This window comes from Panulirus ornatus, chromosome 40, assembly GCF_036320965.1.
Source record: "Panulirus ornatus isolate Po-2019 chromosome 40, ASM3632096v1, whole genome shotgun sequence".
In the NCBI taxonomy this organism is placed as follows: Eukaryota; Metazoa; Arthropoda; class Malacostraca; order Decapoda; family Palinuridae; genus Panulirus; species Panulirus ornatus.
In genome coordinates this window covers 16,848,132-16,870,866 of record NC_092263.1, presented here as the reverse complement: position 1 = coordinate 16,870,866, position 22,735 = coordinate 16,848,132, and the positions used below count along the sequence as shown (strand labels likewise).

At 42.3% G+C, this 22,735-nt stretch overlaps 1 protein-coding gene across 1 annotated transcript in view; it reads right to left on the bottom strand.

The window, feature by feature from the left end:
- Positions 1-14,077, bottom strand: part of LOC139761485 (uncharacterized) — a 419,732-nt gene extending 405,655 nt beyond the window's left edge. The window contains 2 exon segments of the mRNA XM_071685744.1: positions 5,308-5,343; positions 13,786-14,077. Coding sequence (XP_071541845.1) covers positions 5,308-5,343; positions 13,786-13,849 — 100 coding nt within the window. The 5' untranslated portion in view covers positions 13,850-14,077.
- Positions 14,078-22,735: the final 8,658 nt, after the last annotated feature.

Below are 22,735 nucleotides of genomic sequence, written 5' to 3'. Positions count from 1 at the left end.
TTTCTAATCAACCCACCTCCCACTCTTCTCATGCCACAAGCATCTTTTGCGCAATCCATCACTGATTCCCTAAATACATCCCATTCCTCCCCCACTCCCCTTACTTCCATTGTTCTCACTTTTTTCCATTCTGTACTCAGTCTCTCCTGGTACTTCCTCACACAAGTCTCCTTCCCAAGCTCACTTACTCTCACCACCCTCTTCACCCCAACATTCACTCTTCTTTTCTGAAAACCCATACAAATCTTCACCTTAGCCTCCACAAGATAATGATCAGACATCCCTCCAGTTGCACCTCTCAGCACATTAACATCCAAAAGTCTCTCTTTCGCGCGCCTGTCAATTAACACGTAATCCAATAACGCTCTCTGGCCATCTCTCCTACTTACATAAGTATACTTATGTATATCTCGCTTTTTAAACCAGGTATTCCCAATCATCAGTCCTTTTTCAGCACATAAATCTACAAGCTCTTCACCATTTCCATTTACAACACTGAACACCCCATGTATACCAATTATTCCCTCAACTGCCACATTACTCACCTTTGCATTCAAATCACCCAACACTATAACCCGGTCTCGTGCATCAAAACCACTAACACACTCATTCAGCTGCTCCCAAAACACTTGCCTCTCATGATCTTACATATATATATATATATATATATATATATATATATATATATATATATATATATATATATATATATATATTTGCTTTGTCGCTGTCTCCCGCGTTTGCGAGGTAGCGCAAGGAAAGACGAAAGAAATGGCCCAACCCACCCCCATACACATGTATATACATACGTCCACACACGCAAATATACATACCTACACAGCTTTCCATGGTTTACCCCAGACGCTTCACATGCCTTGATTGAATCCACTGACAGCACGTCAACCCCGGTATACCACATCGCTCCAATTCACTCTATTCCTTGCCCTCCTTTCACCCTCCTGCATGTTCAGGCCCCGATCACACAAAATCTTTTTCACTCCATCTTTCCACCTCCAATTTGGTCTCCCTCTTCTCCTCGTTCCCTCCACCTCCGACACATATATCCTCTTGGTCAATCTTTCCTCACTCATTCTCTCCATGTGCCCAAACCATTTCAAAACACCCTCTTCTGCTCTCTCAACCAGGCTCTTTTCATTTCCACACATCTCTCTTACCCTTACGTTACTTACTGGATCAAACCACCTCACACCACATATTGTTCTCAAACATCTCATTTCCAGCACATCTATCCTCCTGCGCACAACTCTATCCATAGCCCACACCTCGCAACCATACAACATTGTTGGAACCACTATTCCTTCAAACATACCCATTTTTGCTTTCCGAGATAATGTTCTCGACTTCCACACATTCTTCAAGGCTCCCAGAATTTTCGACCCCTCCCCCACCCTATGATCCACTTCCGCTTCCATGGTTCCATCCGCTGCCAGATCCACTCCCAGATATCTAAAAACACTTCACTTCCTCCAGTTTTTCTCCATTCAAACTCACCTCCCAATTGACTTGACCCTCAACCCTACTGTACCTAATAACCTTGCTCTTATTCACATTTACTCTTAACTTTCTTCTTTCACACACTTTACCAAACTCAGTCTCCAGCTTCTGCAGTTTCTCACATGAATCAGCCACCAGCGCTGTATCATCAGCGAACAACAACTGACTCACTTCCCAAGCTCTCTCATCCACAACAGACTTCATACTTGCCCCTCTTTCCAAAACTCTTGCATTCACCTCCCTAACAACCCCATCCATAAACAAATTAAACAACCATGGAGACTTCACACACCCCTGCCGCAAACCTACATTCACTGAGAGCCAATCACTTTCCTCTCTTCCTACACACACACATGCCTTACATCCTCGATAAAAACTTTCCACTGCTTCTAACAACTTGCCTCCCACACCATATATTCTTAATATCTTCCACAGAGCATCTCTATCAACTCTATCATATGCCTTCTCCAGATCCGTAAATGCTACATACAAATCCATTTGCTTTTCTAAGTATTTCTCACATACATTCTTCAAAGCAAACACCTGATCCACACATCCTCTACCACTTCTGAAACCACACTGCTCTTCCCCAATCTGATGCTCTGTACATGCCTTCACCCTCTCAATCAATACCCTCCCATATAATTTACCAGGAATACTCAACAAACTTATACCTCTGTAATATGAGCACTCACTCTTATCCCCTTTGCCTTTGTACAATGGCACTATGCACGCATTCCGCCAATCCTCAGGCACCTCACCATGAGTCATACATACATTAAATAACCTTACCAACCAGTCAACAATACAGTCACCCCCTTTTTTAATAGATTCCACTGCAATACCATCAAAACCTGCTGCCTTGCCGGCTTTCATCTTCCGCAAAGCTTTTACTACCTCTTCTCTGTTTACCAAATCATTTTCCCTAACCCTCTCACTTTGCACACCACCTCGACCAAAACATCCTATATCGGCCACTCTATCATCAAACACATTCAACAAACCTTCAAAATACTCACTCCATCTCCTTCTCACATCACCACTACTTGTTATCACCTCCCCATTTGCGCCCTTCACTGAAGTTCCCATTTGCTCCCTTGTCTTACGCACTTTATTTACCTCCTTCCAGAACATCTTTTTATTCTCCCTAAAATTTAATGATACTCTCTCACCCCAACTCTCATTTGCCCTTTTTTTCACCTCTTGCACCTTTCTCTTGACCTCCTGTCTCTTTCTTTTATACATCTCCCACTCAATTTCATTTTTTCCCTGCAAAAATCGTCCAAATGCCTCTCTCTTCTCTTTCACTAATAATCTTACTTCTTCATCCCACCACTCACTACCCTTTCTAATCAACCCACCTCCCACTCTTCTCATGCCACAAGCATCTTTTGCGCAATCCATCACTGATTCCCTAAATACATCCCATTCCTCCCCCACTCCCCTTACTTCCATTGTTCTCACTTTTTTCCATTCTGTACTCAGTCTCTCCTGGTACTTCCTCACACAAGTCTCCTTCCCAAGCTCACTTACTCTCACCACCCTCTTCACCCCAACATTCACTCTTCTTTTCTGAAAACCCGTACAAATCTTCACCTTAGCCTCCACAAGATAATGATCAGACATCCCTCCAGTTGCACCTCTCAGCACATTAACATTAACATATATATATTTATATTTATTTATTTTGCTTTGTCGCTGTCTCCCGCGTTTGCGAGGTAGCGCAAGGAAACAGACGAAAGAAATGGCCCAACCCACCCCCATACACATGTATATACATACGTCCACACACGAAAATATACATACCTACACAGCTTTCCATGGTTTACCCCAGACGCTTCACATGCCCTGATTCAATCCACTGACAGCACTTCAACCCCGGTATACCACATCGATCCAATTCACTCTATTCCTTGCCCTCCTTTCACCCTCCTGCATGTTCAGGCCCCGATCACACAAAATCTTTTGCACTCCATCTTTCCACCTCCAATTTGGTCTCCCACTTCTCCTCGTTCCCTCCACCTCCGACACATATATCCCCTTGGTCAATCTTTCCTCACTCATTCTCTCCATGTGACCAAACCATTTCAATACACCCCCTTCTGTTCTCTCAGTCACTCTTTTTATTACCACAAATCTCTCTCACCCTTTCATTACTTACTCGATCAAACCAATTCATACAACATATTGTCCTCAAACATCACATTTCCGACACATCCACCCTCCTCCGCAAAACAGTATCGATATAGCCCATGCCTCACAACCATATAACATTGTTGGAACCACTATTCCTTCAAACATACCCATTTTTGCTCTCCGAGATAACGTTCTCGCATTGCACACATTTTTAAACGCTCCCAGAACCTTCGCCCCCTCCCCCATCCTGTGACACTTCTGCTCCCGTGGTTCCATCCGTTGCCAAATTCACTCCTAAATATCTAAAACACTTCACTTCCTCCAATTTTCGTCCATTCAAACTTACCTCCCAATTGACTTGTCCCTCAACCTTACTAAACCCCTTATTCACATTTACTCTCAGCTTTCTTCTTTCACACACTTTACCAAACTCAGTCACCAACTTCTGCAGTATCACACGAATCAGCCACCACGCTGTATCATCAGCGAACAAAAACTGACACTTCCCAAGTCCTCTCATCCACAACAGACTGCATACTTGCCCCTCTCTCAAAAACCATTGTATTCACCTCCCTAACAACCACATCCATAAACAAATTCAACAACCATGGAGACATCACGCACCCCTGTCGCAGACCGACATTCACTGGGAAATCAGTCACTTTCCTCTCTACCTACTCGTACACATAAAAACTTTTCACTGCTTCACTGCTTCTAGCAACTTACCTCCCACACCATATACTCTTAATACCTTCCACAGAGAATCTCTATCAACTCTGTCATATGCCTTCTCCAGATCCATAAATGCTACATACAAATCCATTTGGTTTTCTAAGTATTTCTCACATATATTCTTCAAAACAAACACCTGATCCACACATCCTCTACCACTTTTGAAACCACCCTGCACCCCAGTCTGATGCTCTGTACATGCCTTCACCCTATCAATCAGTACCCTCCCGTATAATTTCCCAGGAATACTCAACAAACTTATACCTCTGTAATTTGAACACTCACCTCTATCCCCTTTGCCTTTGTACACGGCCCTATGCACGTATTCTGCCAATCCTCAGGCCCTCACCATGAGCCATACATACATTGAATATCCTCACCAACCAGTCAACAACACAGTCACCCTCTTTTTCAATAAACTCCATGGTAATACTAGCCAAACCTGCCTCATTGCAGGCTTTCATCTTCCGCAAACTTTTCACTCTCTTGTCTGTTTACCAAATCATTCTCCCAGACCCCTCTCACTTTGCACACCACCTCGACCAAAACACTCTAAATCTGTTACTCTCTCTCTCTCTCTCTCTCTGAATGTTCATATGTAATGTATGAATGTGCTCATCTTCCTCATATTTTCAAGGATCGTCAATCCGCCATGGTGTTTGTCAGTAGAAGCGGTGAGTTTCCGTGAGCAGTATATTAATTTTTTCCTCGTGTCTCACTAGTTTCGATATGGTATTTTTTGTGCTATTGGGTAAAGTTAGCGTCACATTTTCAGCAGTGTCTTTGTTTCACCATTCCTAAACCATATATCAACAGAACCTTACAATCTTGAGGACGGCTAACTTGTTTTAGTGCACATTTGGTAGTAAGTCAAGAAGCTAAACATCTAAGATGGTAATGTTTACAAACGTCAGGGTAACTTACCTACAGAGGCACAGGACAGGGCACACACACCATCATCTGTAAAATATAAATGAAACTAAATATTTTTTAATAAGACGTGAATATGAGATAATGGCTACAGTGAACATTTGATGGCCTGAACTTCAGTAGCTGAGAAGTTACTGTCCCTGGACATGACACTATATATGTCCACCACTCTATAGTGTCCTTACTGTCCCTGGACATTGATTCTATATGTTCACCACTCTTTAGAGCCCTTATTGTCCCAGAGCACCTACACTATATGTCTACCACTATGTAGTGACACCGTATGTCCTCCACTCGGCCATGTCTTAACTGTCCCTGGACACCAACACTATACATCTATCACAGTGTCCCTGAACGCTACATCAGATGTAATTAAGTAGAAGTTAAATGAGATATGATATAGTGTATGTATGAAAAGCTAACCTTCCATGTAGAGCATAAAGTATGACTAAGATAACATTTAACGGTATGACAGAGCCATATAAATATGTCTTGAATAAAAGAAGAGATATTCAGTTTTGTGAGTGGTCCCTACATGGCACACCTGGTATTACTGTGATAGCTCTTCTGAACACTCTCCTAAACTTATGTTTTTCATTATCATAATCTAAAGATTGTAAATACACAGCACATGCCACGTGTAGCTTGACTAAGGCATTGCATGAAGTGACCATTGTTTCTGGGCTTTTGTATGTGAAGTTTATGGGTTTGATTGCCAGTATTATTTACTTTGTTACATTGAGTCATTATGTTGTATATTTAATGTTGTCTGGCATCATTGTTAGCATCAACTTGTGATAACCATTTACCAAATGTATAGTGTTCATTCAAGTGCTTCATATAACCGAGCTGGTGTCATTCTCTCTTTTCCACATTAGATTTCATTTGTCATATTTTTTACCACTGAGATAACTTGTCTAAAGGATATTTTGAAAACATATTACATCATCTTTGGATGATGGATTCCATTCTGTTGCATTGTTTGCTTGTGTGTGTGTGTGTGTGTGTGTGCAGGTCATTAATGTTGATTATGAAGAGATAGGAACTAAGAAATGATTCCTGTTAGTATCTTACTTTTCAATGCCGGTCATTCACACACCGTATCATCTAATACATGTTCTCTGTCAGCCAGTCATTAGTTTGATAACATAATCCAGTACCAATACCATGACATAACTTTTGATAACAGTCTTCTAAATTGTGCCATATCACAGGATTTTTGAAAGTCTAGGTGTAATATTTAGTGTAGTATATTGGTCAGGGTAGTTCCAGTGAAGCAGTCCAAAAATAATTACTTTACTTTTTGGAAACTACTCGTAGCTACAGTGGTTGGTCAGTGATACTCTTTTGTTTCATAAACAGAGTGGGCCATTAAGAAAATAATTCATCCCATATAAAGTTATGAGACAAGGTAAACCTGCTTCCAATGGGATCCTCCATTTCCAGCTGTTGTACACATACTTACAAAATTCTGGCGGATTGGTGAAGCCAGATGTTTTCTTACAAAATTCAAATCTATTATTATTAAATTTGGGTATAGTCTTATCCCAAATGATGATTTCCTTTATTTTTCTTATCCCTGAGGTGATGCTTGTTCGTTTATAATCTAATGTTTCTTATCTCATTTTTTGAATATTTGCAACTTTTGGATGCTTCATGCATCCAGGCACTTTTCCCACATATGATGATTTGCTAGAAATTTTTGTGGATGGAGATGCAGAGAAGTTATTTCTTTATGGACCTCTTTAATACTGTAACCTTGCAATTTGGGAAGATCAACGAGAGGCCACAGAAAGAAACTGATAAGAAATGATGTAAACAGTTTCATTTGAATAGAGTTTGGGATGATCAAAATAAGCTAGGAGGAGGAACTGTGAGTGCAGACACCATATCAATATCTGAAAACTTGTATGCTAGGAAGAACAGTCTAAAAGATACACCTGATGAGTTTAAAACTTCCTCTAAGTACTGTACTCTATACTGTGGTACTTACAATTTGATAATTATATCGTTTTATAGGAAGTGGATGTGTATGGGCAGAAAGAGTCATAGCAGGTGTTTTGGTGAAACAAAGAAATGGTGAAAGCCTTTGAGAAAGTGAAATGTAGCAGAGCAGCTGGAGTGAGTGGGACTGCTGTTAGATTTTTCAAGTAATTGCTTGGTTACTCAGGAGGTACCTGAGGAGTAGTGAAATGTCTTTATGGTGTCACTGTATGAAGGCAAGAGGGACAAAAGTGAATGTTCGAATAACAGAGGTATAAGTTTGTTGACTATACCTGGTAAGTTGTATGGGGAAGTGGTAATTGATAGGTTAGTGACGCAGAGCATCAGATTTGGGGAGTGTGTGTGTTTGTGTGTTGTGATAATGTGGCTTCAGCACTGGTAAAGGTTGTGTAGAAGAGGTGTTTGCTTATATGAAAAATACGAGAGAAACAAATAGATTCGTATGTGGTGTTTATGGATCTGGAGAAATGTATGATAGTGTTGTTGGAGATGCTTTGTGGAATGTATTACGAATATATGATGTTCGAGGAAAGCTACTGGGAGCATGAGGAAGTTTTTATGGAGACAGAAGGTGTGTGTGCAAGTTGGTACAGAAGAAGGTCTGCAGCAAGAGTGTGTTATGTAGTAATGGCTGCTTAACCTGGTTAAATGATGTGGGCAGTGAGGGAGGTGAATAAGAGGATTATGAAGAGAAGGGCAGGTCTACAGTCTGCTGGGGGTAAGGGATCATAGGAGGTGTCGAGTTTGGGAGAGTGTGTAGAAGAGTGTTACTAAGCTTAGCAAGGGATGAAAGACAGATTAGCGTGAATGGAGAAAATCTGGAGGAAGTGAAGTGTCTTAGATACCTGGGAATAGACATGTCAGTTAATGGAATTATGGATGTGAAGTAAGCCATAGGGTGGATAAGGGGGTGGAGGTTAAAGTTCTGAGTGCATTAAGGAGTATGTGGAAAGAGAGGTCACTATGAGAGCAAAGATGGGTAAGTCTGTCGGGATAGCAGTCCTGACAATTCTGTATGGATGCTAAGCATGGATCCTAAATGAAAAAGTATGAAAGACAGTGGATGTCTCGCAAATGAAATGCTTGAGGAGTAAGTGAAGCGAGGATGGTTAATTGAGTATAAGATAAAAGTGTAATAAAAAGGTGTTGTAGCCAGAAGAGCATAGTTGAGACAGCTAAGTAGGATGTGCTGAAATGACTTGGATATATGGAGAGAGTGAAGAGAGACTGGCCAAGCAGGCATACATGTCAGAAGTGTAGGGGAGGAGGAGGAGGAAGAAACTGAGGCTTAGATGGTAACATGGAATGAAAGGTGCTTTGAATTACCGGGGCCTGAGCATTTGGAAATGGTGTAGAGCATGAATTGGATAAAGCATAGTGGAGTGATATGGTATATAGGGGGTGATGTGCTGGCTGAACCAAGGCAAATGAAGTGGTCAAGCAAAATCACAGAAAGGTCTGTGGAGCTTGGCTGTGGATTAGAGGCTGGGATAAAATTCTTTAGTCTTTCTCTTGGAGGAGACCAGTAGTTTCTCCCCATAAGAGTACATGACAGCTTTCAAAAGTCTTACAACTTTTAGTCATATCTTTTCAGGGAACTTAGCCTGTCAATGTTTTATAGAATTATTAGTGAGAAATTAAAACTCTATGTACACAGTATCTTATTTTTAACAATGAGCTCTTATCGATCAATATAAGCATAAACCCCAACGTTTTTGCCAAGAATGGAGTCATAAGTCTTAGAAATATTCCTATCATCCACTCTTGGAAGATTTTATCAAAAGAGCATTATGTCATATGCTCAGTAAAACCCCAGAGAAATCTTTGGGATCTTACCAGAAATTACGGAGAGGGTGTTTTTGCACTCGGAAACCTTGGAACCCATTCCTATGAGAAATGTTTCTGTGTGGAAAAATAAATGGGTCTTGTTGGCTTAGGTCTGTATGCTCCAGCCTTTCTCAGAAATATTACATTGGAGATCAATAAAAGGGCCTCTGCCACTCTTCTTCCATTTTTGTAAAATGGTGCTTTAGTTTAGACATGTTGGATCTACCCTTGGTGACTGTGGAGTTTTGGGTTTCTTCCTACCACACAGTTAGATCCTAGTACACATTCACTTCTCCAGGGAAGGTATTCAGTTTTTGCTTTTTGTCTCATCAGAAAACTTTTTCTCTAATCCAACTTCATGTGGTTATAATGGTCACAGCACTGGTTACAGAAGAGAGAAATGTAAGTTTTGAAGGTTGAAAAACCTCTTCTTTCTTGAGCTGTATCCCATCAGTTACTCCTTGTTTTTCTTGCCCTGCTTTCCCATCCTTTTTCAAAAAGCCTTTTCTCTGTAACTTTGTAACCAGTTTGAGCTGGCACCATAATCTGCAAGGTGTGAGCTCTGATAAGGTGGGAGTGGATGGGTCAGTAATGTCCGTTGGTGGCAGTTGCTGATTGAGTGAGAGCAAACCTGTTAGTCGAACCAAAGGCATCAGTGATCTGAGGATCAAAAAGGGTGTGTTAATCAGGGCTTCTTCCTCAGTTTTATGAAGGAAGGGAATGATCTTGACTCAATATTTTCCAAGGAATATCTTCTTACCCATGGGACAGGCTGCCACACACCAAGGAAAATGTTTTACAGTCTTCAGTACATATACACCTTGTTCTGGCCCTCTGGTGTTTCTACCATTGTGTCTTGAAGAAACGTTACCGTTGACATTACCAAACTGGCAGAGAAAGTTGAAAGTTGTGATCAAGTCATCTTTTCTATCTATCTATCTGTATATCTGTCTATCTACCTATGTCTCTGATGCCTGTTCCCAGTTGGAACTCCCTTAAGGGGGTGGCCACAGCAATAGTCCCCATAACTAGTGAACTCCAGTGCTGCTTCTTAGCCTTTAGCGCCTCACATTTAACAGACCACTGCCACACACCAAGGAAAATGTTTTACAGTCTTCAATACATATACATCTTGTTCTGGCCCTCTGGTGTTTCTACCATTGTGTCTTGAAGAAACGTTACTGTTGACATTACCAAACTGGCAGAGAAAGTTGAAAGTTGTGATCAAGTCATCTTTTCTATCTATCAATCTATCTATCTATCTGTATATCTGTCTATCTACCTATATCTCTGATGCCTGTTCCCAGTTGGAACTCCCTTAAGGGGGTGGCCACAGCAATAGTCCCTATAACTAGTGAACTCCAGTGCTGCTTCTTAGCCTTTAGCGCCTCACATTTAACAGACCACTGGCAGAGGGCAACTTTAGCAGTGTTTGCAAAGCTCCTTTCTAAAGTTCTTACAGACTACTACCTAATACTCCTGCCTAATGCTCCTCTCTACTATTTCTACCCATGTTTCTAACTAATACTCCTGCCAGAATGTTCCTACCCACTTCTACCTATTGCTCCTACCATTTTGCCAAAAGGCAGAGCTTGTGCACAGTGTTCATTACAGGAATATCTACAGTTACAGATGCTTCACATGCCCTGGTTCAATCCACTGACAGCATGTTGATCCCGGTATACCACATCGTTTCAGTTCACTCTATTCCTTGCAAGCCTTTCACCCTCCTGTATGTTCAGGCCCCAATCGTTCAAAATCTTTTTCACTCCATCCTTCCCCTCCAATTTGGTCTCCCACTTCTCCTCGTTCCCTCCGCCTCTGACACATATATCCTCTTTGTCAATCTTTCCTCATTCATTCTCTCCATGTGACCAAAGCATTTCAATACACCCTCTTCTGCTCTCTCCACCACACTCTTTTTACTACCACACATCTCTCTTACTCTTTCATTACTTACTCGATCAAACCACCTCACACCACATACTGTCCTCAAACATTTCATTTCCAACACATCCGCCCTCCTCCGCACAACCCTGTCTATAGCCCACGCCTCGCAACCATATAACATTGTTGGAACCACTAATCCTTCAGACATACCCATTTTTCCTCTCCGAGATAACGCTCTTGCCTTCAACACATTCTTCAACGCTCCCAGAACCTTCGCCCCCTTTCCCATCCTGTGACTCACTTCTGCTTCCATGGTTCCACCTGTTGCTAAATCCACTCCCAGATATGTAAAACATCTCACTTCCTCCAGTTTTTCTCCATTCATACTTATCTCCCAATTAACTTGTCCCTCAACCCTACTGAACCTAATAACATTGCTCTTATTCACGTTTACTCTTGACTTTCTACATTCACACACTACCAAACTCAATCACCAGCTTCTGCAGTTTCTCACCTGAATCAGCCACCAATACTGTATCATCAGCGAACAACAACTGACTCACTTCCCAAGTCCTCTCATCCACAACAGACTGCAACTTTCCCCTCTCTCCAAAACTCTTGCATTCACCTCCCTAACAACCCCATCCATAAACAAATTAATCAGCCATGGAAACATCATGCACCCCTGCCGCAAACCGACATTCACTGAGAACCAATCACTTTTCTCTCTTCCTACTCATACAAATGCCTTACATCCTTGATACACATATATAGCGTTAATGAGATGTCTTTACTCAGAACACTAAGTTGTCTGGGCAATTCCCAGCTCACACAGACAAGTATTTATATATTTTTCCCAATAATACAGTATAACACAACATAAGACAGTACATATACACAACACTGTGCACAGGTTTAGCATCCCTAATCCAATAATCCGAAATCTGAAATGCTCGAAAATCCGAAACTTATTGAATGGCGATGACATTACAGGTTACCCTAAACACATTATTTTTTCGTTGTATTAATGGTATTTCATATTTTTTTTTTACTGTTAAGTACTTATGTATGAATAAGTGAAAGATGATTGCTTATCAGCTGCATATAAAATCAGTGTCAGGAGTGATGATACCAAACAACCACACATTGTCCACAGGGTTGGCTGAGGATGTGACACCTTAGCTTTTTGATGGTTCAGTGTCACACAAACTTTATTCCATGTGCAAAATTGGTAAAATTATTGTATGAATTACCTTCAGGCTATGTTTTTAAGGTGTGCATGAAACATGTATGGATTTTATGTTTAGACTTGGGTTCCATCCCCGAGATATCCCATTATGTATCTGCAAATATTCTAAAATCTGAAACACTTCTGGTCCCAGGCATTTCAGATAAGGGGCACTCAACCTGTACATACAAACAACAAAGTTCTGTTTCTTAGTAATGCTTAAAAAGTGGAAAATTTGAAGACTGTAGTTGTTTTAAGATGCCCAAGATGGTAGGTCATCCTGCACTGTTAGCATTCTAATATTACCCATTACAATATCACTTCCTCTTTATGATACTGATCTACGATATGTAACATTATAATGTCTGGTAGTTTACTCCAGATTTTGGGTCCTTCAGTCACTTTGGACCTTTAATGTGAACAAGTAATGCAACAAGGATTTTTGCCTTGCACACCAAACATCAGCTTTAATACATTTTTCTTTGGAACTTAGATTTGTTTTGTGGTTTAAAGAAGACAGATGCAGAGTTTTAAAGGAGATGTAGAAAGACAGGAAGAGTGGTGATGAACTCTGTTGAAGAATTGTATCTGGTAAATGAGAGGACAGCTGTTGACACTTCTGACTCTAGGACTTTTCATGGTAGGAAATAATGTTTAATTTTACTATAGTGAGGTCAAGGATCTCATCGTTTGAGTTGTGATGTGACCAACCAGGATAGGTGGGTATTTTGTGACCCACCAAAATTGGTAGGTGTGATGTGAACCACCATGATAGGTGTGTGGTGTGACCTACCATGGTAGGTGGGTATAGCTTGGCTTACAAGGGTAGGTGGGTGTTGTGTGACCTACCAAGGGAGGTGGGTGTTGTGTGGCCCACCAGGGTAGGTGGGTGTGTTGTAACCCACTTAGGTAGGTGGATGTGGTGTGACCCATCAGGGTAGGTGGGTATGATGTGACCCAGTAGGATGGGTGGACGTGGTGTGACCCAACTGGGTAGGTGGGTGTTTTGTGACCCACTAGGGTAGATTGGTACAGTGTGACCCACCACGGTTGGTGGGAACAGTGTGACCCACCACAGTTGGTTGTTACAGTATGACTCACCAGGGTAGTTAGGCACAAGAACGTGGGGACAGTTTGACCTGTTAGGATAGGTGAGTATGGTTTGTCCCATCAGGGTAGGTGAGTATGGTGTGACCCACTAGGGTAGATGGGTATGATGACCCACTAGGATAGATGGGTGTGGTGTGGCTCACCATGGTAACTCCAGTGAAGGTGGATGTGGCTTGACTCACCAGGGTAGGTGGGTGTGGTGTGACCCACTGAGGTAGGTGGGTGCAATGTGACTTACTAGGAGTAGGTGGGTGTGGTGTAACCAACTGGGGTAGGTGGGTACAATGTGACTCACCTGGGTAGGTGGGTGTAGTGTGACCCACCAGGGTAGGTAAGTATGTGACCACCATGAAAGGTGAGGACAGTGTAACCCACCAGGTGTTGGATGTAATGCGACCCATCATGTGACTGACCTGTGAGTACTGAGGTGGGCAGCAGCAGCAGCAGCAGCAGAGGCATCTCCAACACCAGCCTCATCTTGGCCACCGTCGTTTGCTGCAGGTCGTCAAGTCTGCCGTCGACAGACACCAGCTTTCCTGCACTGTGTTCGTTCCTCCTGACAGCCAAACTCAATATATATAAACAGTTTTACTTGCTTCACTTATAATTGGCTCACTTGTGTCTGTCAGTGGTACACTTCACGTGACACGTTCACTATACAAGATAGCACCGTAGCCGTCCACCAACAATACTGAGGTAGAATGGTCTTAGGCGAGACCTGGTGGAGACCTTATAGCCTTAACCCTGACCAAGGTCCAGCCGCTGGCGTTGACCTAGAAACAAGGATGCGGTACAAGGACCACACATCCTTATCAACACCAGATTAAACGAGCACTCAAGTTGGACCATATCATGGCTCGCTGTTGTTTGGTTCATATCTAAGGCGCCGTCCGGCTGCTTCAAGTGGCACTGGGTTGCTAACAGTACAACTGTACTGTGGACAACCGTCTGAGCCCCAGTCATAGTACAACTGTACTGTACTGTAATGTGGACGAACGTCTGAGTCTCAGCCATGTGATGGCGAATATTGGTAGAGAGAATTGGTTTCAGCCATGCTGGTATAAGCTTACTAGACTAAACTTACTCAAAGGAACCCAGAGTTTTACATTTACGTATTAATAATATCAGAATAGCGTCAGGTAGACAAATGTGTCGAGTCTGAAATGTTTTCTTGTCATAAATACCAAATTGTGTGACGGTTAAGTTAGGGTGCTCATTATGGAGCCAACACAAGTGTGAATCCTGCTCAGTGGTTAGCCGTAGACAACCCAGCTGTTCATCCTCCCGTGGATACTAGGATTAGGATTCTCTCTCTCTCTCTCTCTCTCTCTCTCTCTCTCTCTCTCTCTCTCTCTCTCTCTCTCTCTATATATATATATATATATATATATATATATATATATATATATATATATATATATGTGTGTGTGAGAAACTGCAGAAGCTGGTGACTGAGTTTGGTAAAGTGTGTGGAAGAAGAAAGTTAAGAGTAAATGTGAATAAGAGCAAGGTTATTAGGTACAGTAGGGTTGAGGGTCAAGTCAATTGGGAGGTGAGTTTGAATGGAGAAAAACTGGAGTAAGTGAAGTGTTTTAGATATCTGGGAGTGGATCTGGCAGCGGATGGAACCATGGAAGCGGAAGTGGATCATAGGGTGGGGGAGGGGGCGAAAATTCTGGGGGCCTTGAAGAATGTGTGGAAGTCGAGAACATTATCTCGGAAAGCAAAAATGGGTATGTTTGAAGGAATAGTGGTTCCAACAATGTTGTATGGTTGCGAGGCGTGGGCTATGGATAGAGCTGTGCGCAGGAGGATGGATGTGCTGGAAATGAGATGTTTGAGGACAATGTGTGGTGTGAGGTGGTTTGATCGAGTGAGTAACGTAAGGGTAAGAGAGATGTGTGGAAATAAAAAGAGCGTGGTTGAGAGAGCAGAAGAGGGTGTTTTGAAGTGGTTTGGGCACATGGAGAGAATGAGTGAGGAAAGATTGACCAAGAGGATATATGTGTCGGAGGTGGAGGGAACGAGGAGAAGAGGGAGACCAAATTGGAGGTGGAAAGATGGAGTGAAAAAGATTTTGTGTGATCGGGGCCTGAACATGCAGGAGGGTGAAAGGAGGGCAAGGAATAGAGTGAATTGGAGCGATGTGGTATACCGGGGTTGACGTGCTGTCAGTGAATTGAATCAAGGCATGTGAAGCGTCTGGGGTAAACCATGGAAAGCTGGGTAGGTATGTATATTTGCGTGTGTTGACGTATGTATATACATGTGTATGGGGGGGGGGGGGGTTGGGCCTTTTCTTTCGTCTGTTTCCTTGCGCTACCTCGCAAACGCGGGAGACAGCGGCAAAGTATAATAAAAAAAATAATATATATATATATATATATATATATATATATATATATATATATATATATATATATCTTTCTTTTAAACTATTTGCCATTTCCCGCGTTAGCGAGGTAGCGTTAAGAACAGAGGACTGGGCCTTTTTTGGAATATCCTCACCTGGCCCCCTCTGTTCCTTCTTTTGGGAAAAAAAAAAAATGAGAGGGGAGGATTTCCAGCCCCCCGCTCCCTCCCCTTTTAGTCGCCTTCTACGACACGCAGGGAATACGTGGGAAGTATTCTTAATCCCCTATCCCCAGGGGGATATATATATATATATATATATATATATATATATATATATATATATATATATATATATAATATATATATATATATATATATATATATATATATATATATATATATATATATATATATTTATTCATTTATACTTAATCGCCGTCTCCCCCGTTAGCGAGGTAGCGCAAGGAAACAAACGAAAGAATGGCCCAGCCCACCCACATACACATGTATATACATAAACGCCCACACACGTATTTCACCATATACATGAACATACACAGACATATATACACATGTACACATTCATACTTGCTGCCTTCATCCATTTTCGTCGCCACCCCGCCACACGAAATAGCATCCCCGCCCGCGAGGTACCGCTAGGAAAAGACAACAAAGGCCACATTCGTTCACACTCAGTCTCTAGCTGTCGTGTATAATGCACCGAAACCACATCTCCCTTTACACATCCAGGCTCCACAAAACTTTCCATGGTATACCCCAGACACTTCACATATCCTGGTTCAATCCACTGACAGCACGTCGACCCCGGTATACTACATCGTTCCAATTCACTATTCCTTGCACGCTTGTCACCCTCCTATATGTTCAGGCCCCAATCGCTCAAAATCTTTTTCACTCCATCCATCCACCTCCAATTTGGTCTCCCACTTCTCATCGTTCCCTCTACCTCTGATACATATATCCTCTTTGTCAATCTATCCTCACTCATTCTCTCCATGTGACCAAACCATTTCAAAACACCCTCCTCTGCTCTCTCAGTCACACTCTTTTTATTACCACACATCTCTCTTACCTTTTCATTACTTACTCGATCAAACCACCTCACACCACATATTGTCCTCAAACATTTCATTTCCAACACATCCACCCTCCTCCGCACAACCCTATCTATAGCCCATGCCTCACAACCATATAGCATTTTTGGAACCACAATTCCCTAAAAGATACCCATTTTTGCTCTCCGAGGTAACGTTCTCGCCTTCCATACATTCTAAAACGCTTCCAGAACCTTCGTCCCCTCCCCCACCCTGTGATTCACTTCCGATTGCATGGTTCCGTCCGCTGCTAAATCCACTTCCAGAGATCTAAAACACATCACTTCCGCCAATTTTTCGCCAAACTTACCTCCCAATTAACTTGTTCTTCAACTCTACTGAAACTAATAACATTGCTCATATTCACATTTACTTTCAGATTTCTTCTTTAACACAATTTACCAAATTCAGTCACTAACGTCTGCTTTTTCTCACCCGAATCAGCCTCCAGCGCTGTATCATCAGCGAACAACTGACTCACTTCCCAAGCCCTGACATCCACAACAGACTGCATTCTCTCTCTCTCTCTCTCTCTCTCTCTCTCTCTCCAAAACTCTTGTATTCACCTCCCTAACAACCCCATCCATAAGCAAATTAAACCATGGAGACATCACGCACCCCTACCGCAAACCGACATTCACAGGGAACAAATCACTTTCCCCTCTCCTTTATTATATATTATTTGTTTAATATACTTGATCGCCGTTTCTTGCGTCCGCGAGGTAGCGCGAGGAAACAGACGAAGAATGGCCCATCCACGCTTTTAATAGAGTGATGCATTGGGGTCTCATCTCTAAGCTCCATTCTTTGGGCTTCCCTCCCACACTTTGCTCCTTGATATTTAGCTTCCTTTCCGGCCAATCTATCTGTGGTTCTTGATGGATAAGCTTCCCCACTTTTCTCCGTCAGCGATGTCCCTCAAGGTTTGGTCCTGTCCCCTACACTTTTTCTCTTCTTTGTGTCAACGATTTCTTCTCCTACACAAATAATCCACTGCACTCACACGCTGACAACTCTAACACCTTATTCATCCACATCCTCAATTTTCTTTTCTCTCACTCGATCTGCATCTCGTCTTGACACAGCTTCCTCAATAAACTTGTACAGGATATCTCAGTGGGTTAGACAAAATCTTGTTAAGTCTGATGCCTCCAAGACCCAGTTTCTACCAATCTCTCTGTCGAAAACGCACAACTCTCGTCTCTCCTTTGACGGTTCTGTAATTCCACCTCTTGACTCAATGAGCATACCTGGTAATACTGTAACATCCACTCTCTCTTGGAACCCTCCTCATTACCGGAATAGCTAAGTCTGCCTCTAAGAAGCAGGATGTCCTGTTTACATGTCGAATTCTCTTCTGAAAAGTTCCTCCGTCTATTCATCTGGTGTGGTTGTAGCCCTTCATCCTTACTTGAGAGTTGAGTCGAAAGCGGTCCGACTTATAACTTTCTTAGGATGACATAAAAACTTCAAATGTTGGTTCACTTTCCCTCTTCTATTGGTATTACTTAATTGCTTTGGTTTTTGCTCTCGAAAGCTGGCTGCTTGTGTGCCCTCACTACTAGCTAGACCACGCAATACTCGGCAAGCTGCTGCGTCACATGATTATTGTGTGGCCATTGGCAACTCGAGGGTGAGCAGTTTTGATACCTGCTTTTCCCTATACGTCGAAGCTTTGGAACTCTTTACCTTCTCACGTCTTTCCCAATGAATATGATCTGCCGCACATTTCAGAAGACGGGTCTTTCACTTTCTCAAAAATAAGTAAATACTTTCCCCTTGTCTTCTCTTTCTGTTTCATAATTATCTATATTTCAGTTAAGGCCCGGCCTTGATGTGCACTTTGTTCGTGACTGGAGCCTTCAACAACAAATATTATGTTCTTAACGCTACCTCGCTAAGGCGGGAGACGACGATTAGTATATATATATATATAGGGTGTTTTGGTCGAGGTGGTGTGCAAAGTGAGAGGGTTAGGGAAAATGATTTGGTAAACAGAGAAGAGGTAGTGAAAGCTTTGCGGAAGATGAAAGCCGGCAAGGCAGCAGGTTTGGATGGTATTGCAGTGGAATTTATTAAAAAAGGGGGTGACTGTATTGTTGACTGGTTGGTAAGGTTATTTAATGTATGTATGACTCATGGTGAGGTGCCTGAGGATTGGCGGAATGCGTGCATAGTGCCATTGTACAAAGGCAAAGGGGATAAGAGTGAGTGCTCAAATTACAGAGGTATAAGTTTGTTGAGTATTCCTGGTAAATTATATGGGAGGGTATTGATTGAGAGGGTGAAGGCATGTACAGAGCATCAGATTGGGGAAGAGCAGTGTGGTTTCAGAAGTGGTAGAGGATGTGTGGATCAGGTGTTTGCTTTGAAGAATGTATGTGAGAAATACTTAGAAAAGCAAATGGATTTGTATGAAGCATTTATGGATCTGGAGAAGGCATATGATAGAGTTGATAGAGATGCTCTGTGGAAGGTATTAAGAATATATGGTGTGGGAGGAAAGTTGTTAGAAGCAGTGAAAAGTTTTTATCGAGGATGTAAGGCATGTGTACGTGTAGGAAGAGAGGAAAGTGATTGGTTCTCAGTGAATGTAGGTTTGCGGCAGGGGTGTGTGATGTCTCCATGGTTGTTTAATTTGTTTATGGATGGAGTTGTTAGGGAGGTAAATGCAAGAGTTTTGGAAAGAGGGGCAAGTATGAAGTCTGTTGGGGATGAGAGAGCTTGGGAAGTGAGTCAGTTGTTGTTCGCTGATGATACAGCGCTGGTGGCTGATTCATGTGAGAAACTGCAGAACGTGGTGACTGAGTTTGGTAAAGTGTGTGGAAGAAGAAAGTTAAGAGTAAATGTGAATAAGAGCAAGGTTATTAGGTACAGTAGGGTTGAGGGTCAAGTCAATTGGGAGGTGAGTTTGAATGGAGAAAAACTGGAGGAAGTGAAGTGTTTTAGATATCTGGGAGTGGATCTGGCAGCGGATGGAACCATGGAAGCGGAAGTGGATGGGTGGGGGAGGGGGCGAAAATTCTGGGGGCCTTGAAGAATGTGTGGAAGTCGAGAACATTATCTCGGAAAGCAAAAATGGGTATGTTTGAAGGAATAGTGATTCCAACAATGTTGTATGGTTGCGAGGCGTGGGCTATGGATAGAGTTGTGCGCAGGAGGATGGATGTGCTGGAAATGAGATGTTTGAGGACAATGTGTGGTGTGAGGTGGTTTGATCGAGTGAGTAACGTAAGGGTAAGAGAGATGTGTGGAAGTAAAAAGAGCGTGGTTGAGAGAGCAGAAGAGGGTGTTTTGAAGTGGTTTGGGCACATGGAGAGGATGAGTGAGGAAAGATTGACCAAGAGGATATATGTGTCGGAGGTGGAGGGAGCAAGGAGAAGAGGGAGACCAAATTGGAGGTGGAAAGATGGAGTGAAAAAGATTTTGTGTGATCGGGGCCTGAACATGCAGGAGGGTGAAAGGAGGGCAAGGAATAGAGTGAATTGGAGCGATGTGGTATACCGGGGTTGACGTGCTGTCAGTGGATTGAATCAAGGCATGTGAAGCGTCTGGGGTAAACCATGGAAAGCTGTGTAGGTATGTATATTTGCGTGTGTTGACGTATGTATATACATGTGTATGGGGGGGGGGGGGTTGGGCCTTTTCTTTCGTCTGTTTCCTTGCGCTACCTCGCAAACGCGGGAGACAGCGGCAAAGTATAATAAAAAAAATAATATATATATATATATATATATATATATATATATTATATTATATTATATATATTTTATATCTTTCTTTTTAAACTATTTGCCATTTCCCGCGTTAGCGAGGTAGCGTTAAGAACAGAGGACTGGGCCTTTTTTGGAATATCCTCACCTGGCCCCCCTCTGTTCCTTCTTTTGGGAAAAAAAAAAAATGAGAGGGGAGGATTTCCAGCCCCCCGCTCCCTCCCCTTTTAGTCGCCTTCTACGACACGCAGGGAATTTACGTGGGAAGTATTCTTAATCCCCTATCCCCAGGGGGATATATATATATAGTATATATATTATATATATATATATATTATATATATATATATATATAATATATATTTTATATATATATATATATATATTATATATATATATATATTATATATATATATTTATTCATTTATACTTAATCGCCGTCTCCCCCGTTAGCGAGGTAGCGCAAGGAAACAAACGAAAGAATGGCCCAGCCCACCCACATACACATGTATATACATAAACGCCCACACACGTATTTCACCATATACATGAACATACACGGGACATATATACACATGTACACATTCATACTTGCTGCCTTCATCCATTTTCGTCGCCACCCCGCCACACGAAATAGCATCCCGCCCGCGAGGTACCGCTAGGAAAAGACAACAAAGGCCACATTCGTTCACACTCAGTCTCTAGCTGTCGTGTATAATGCACCGAAACCACATCTCCCTTTACACATCCAGGCTCCACAAAACTTTCCATGGTATACCCCAGACACTTCACATATCCTGGTTCAATCCACTGACAGCACGTCGACCCCGGTATACTACATCGTTCCAATTCACTATTCCTTGCACGCTTGTCACCCTCCTATATGTTCAGGCCCCAATCGCTCAAAATCTTTTTCACTCCATCCATCCACCTCCAATTTGGTCTCCCACTTCTCATCGTTCCCTCTACCTCTGATACATATATCCTCTTTGTCAATCTATCCTCACTCATTCTCTCCATGTGACCAAAACCATTTCAAAACCCTCCTCTGCTCTCTCCCGTCACACTCTTTTTTATTACCACACATCTCTCTTACCTTTCATTACTTACTCGATCAAACCACCTCACACCACATATTGTCCTCAAACATTTCATTTCCAACACATCCACCCTCCTCCGCACAACCCTATCTATAGCCCATGCCTCACAACCATATAGCATTTTTGGAACCACAATTCCCCAAAAGATACCCATTTTTGCTCTCCGAGGTAACGTTCTCGCCTTCCATACATTCTAAAACGCTTCCAGAACCTTCGTCCCCTCCCCCACCCTGTGATTCACTTCCGATTGCATGGTTCCGTCCGCTGCTAAATCCACTTCCAGAGATCTAAAACACATCACTTCCGCCAATTTTTCGCCAAACTTACCTCCCAATTAACTTGTTCTTCAAACTTACTGAAAACTAATAACTTGCTCATATTCACATTTACTTTCAGATTTCTTCTTTAACACAATTTACCAAATTCAGTCACTAACGTCTGCTTTTTCTCACCCGAATCAGCTCCAGCGCTGTATCATCAGCGAACAACTGACTCACTTCCCAAGCCCTGACATCCACAACAGACTGCATTCTCTCTCTCTCTCTCTCTCTCTCTCTCTCTCTCCAAAACTCTTGTATTCACCTCCCTAACAACCCCATCCATAAGCAAATTAAACCATGGAGACATCACGCACCCCTACCGCAAACCGACATTCACAGGGAACAAATCACTTTCCCCTCACCTTTATTATTTTATTATTTGTTTAATATACTTGATCGCCGTTTCTTGCGTCCGCGAGGTAGCGCGAGGAAACAGACGAAGAATGGCCCATCCACGCTTTTAATAGAGTGATGCATTGGGGTCTCATCTCTAAGCTCCATTCTTTGGGCTTCCCTCCCACACTTTGCTCCTTGATATTTAGCTTCCTTTCCGGCCAATCTATCTGTGGTTCTTGATGGATAAGCTTCCCCACTTTTCTCCGTCAGCGATGTCCCTCAAGGTTTGGTCCTGTCCCCTACACTTTTTCTCTTCTTTGTGTCAACGATTTCTTCTCCTACACAAATAATCCACTGCACTCACACGCTGACAACTCTAACACCTTATTCATCCACATCCTCAATTTTCTTTTCTCTCACTCGA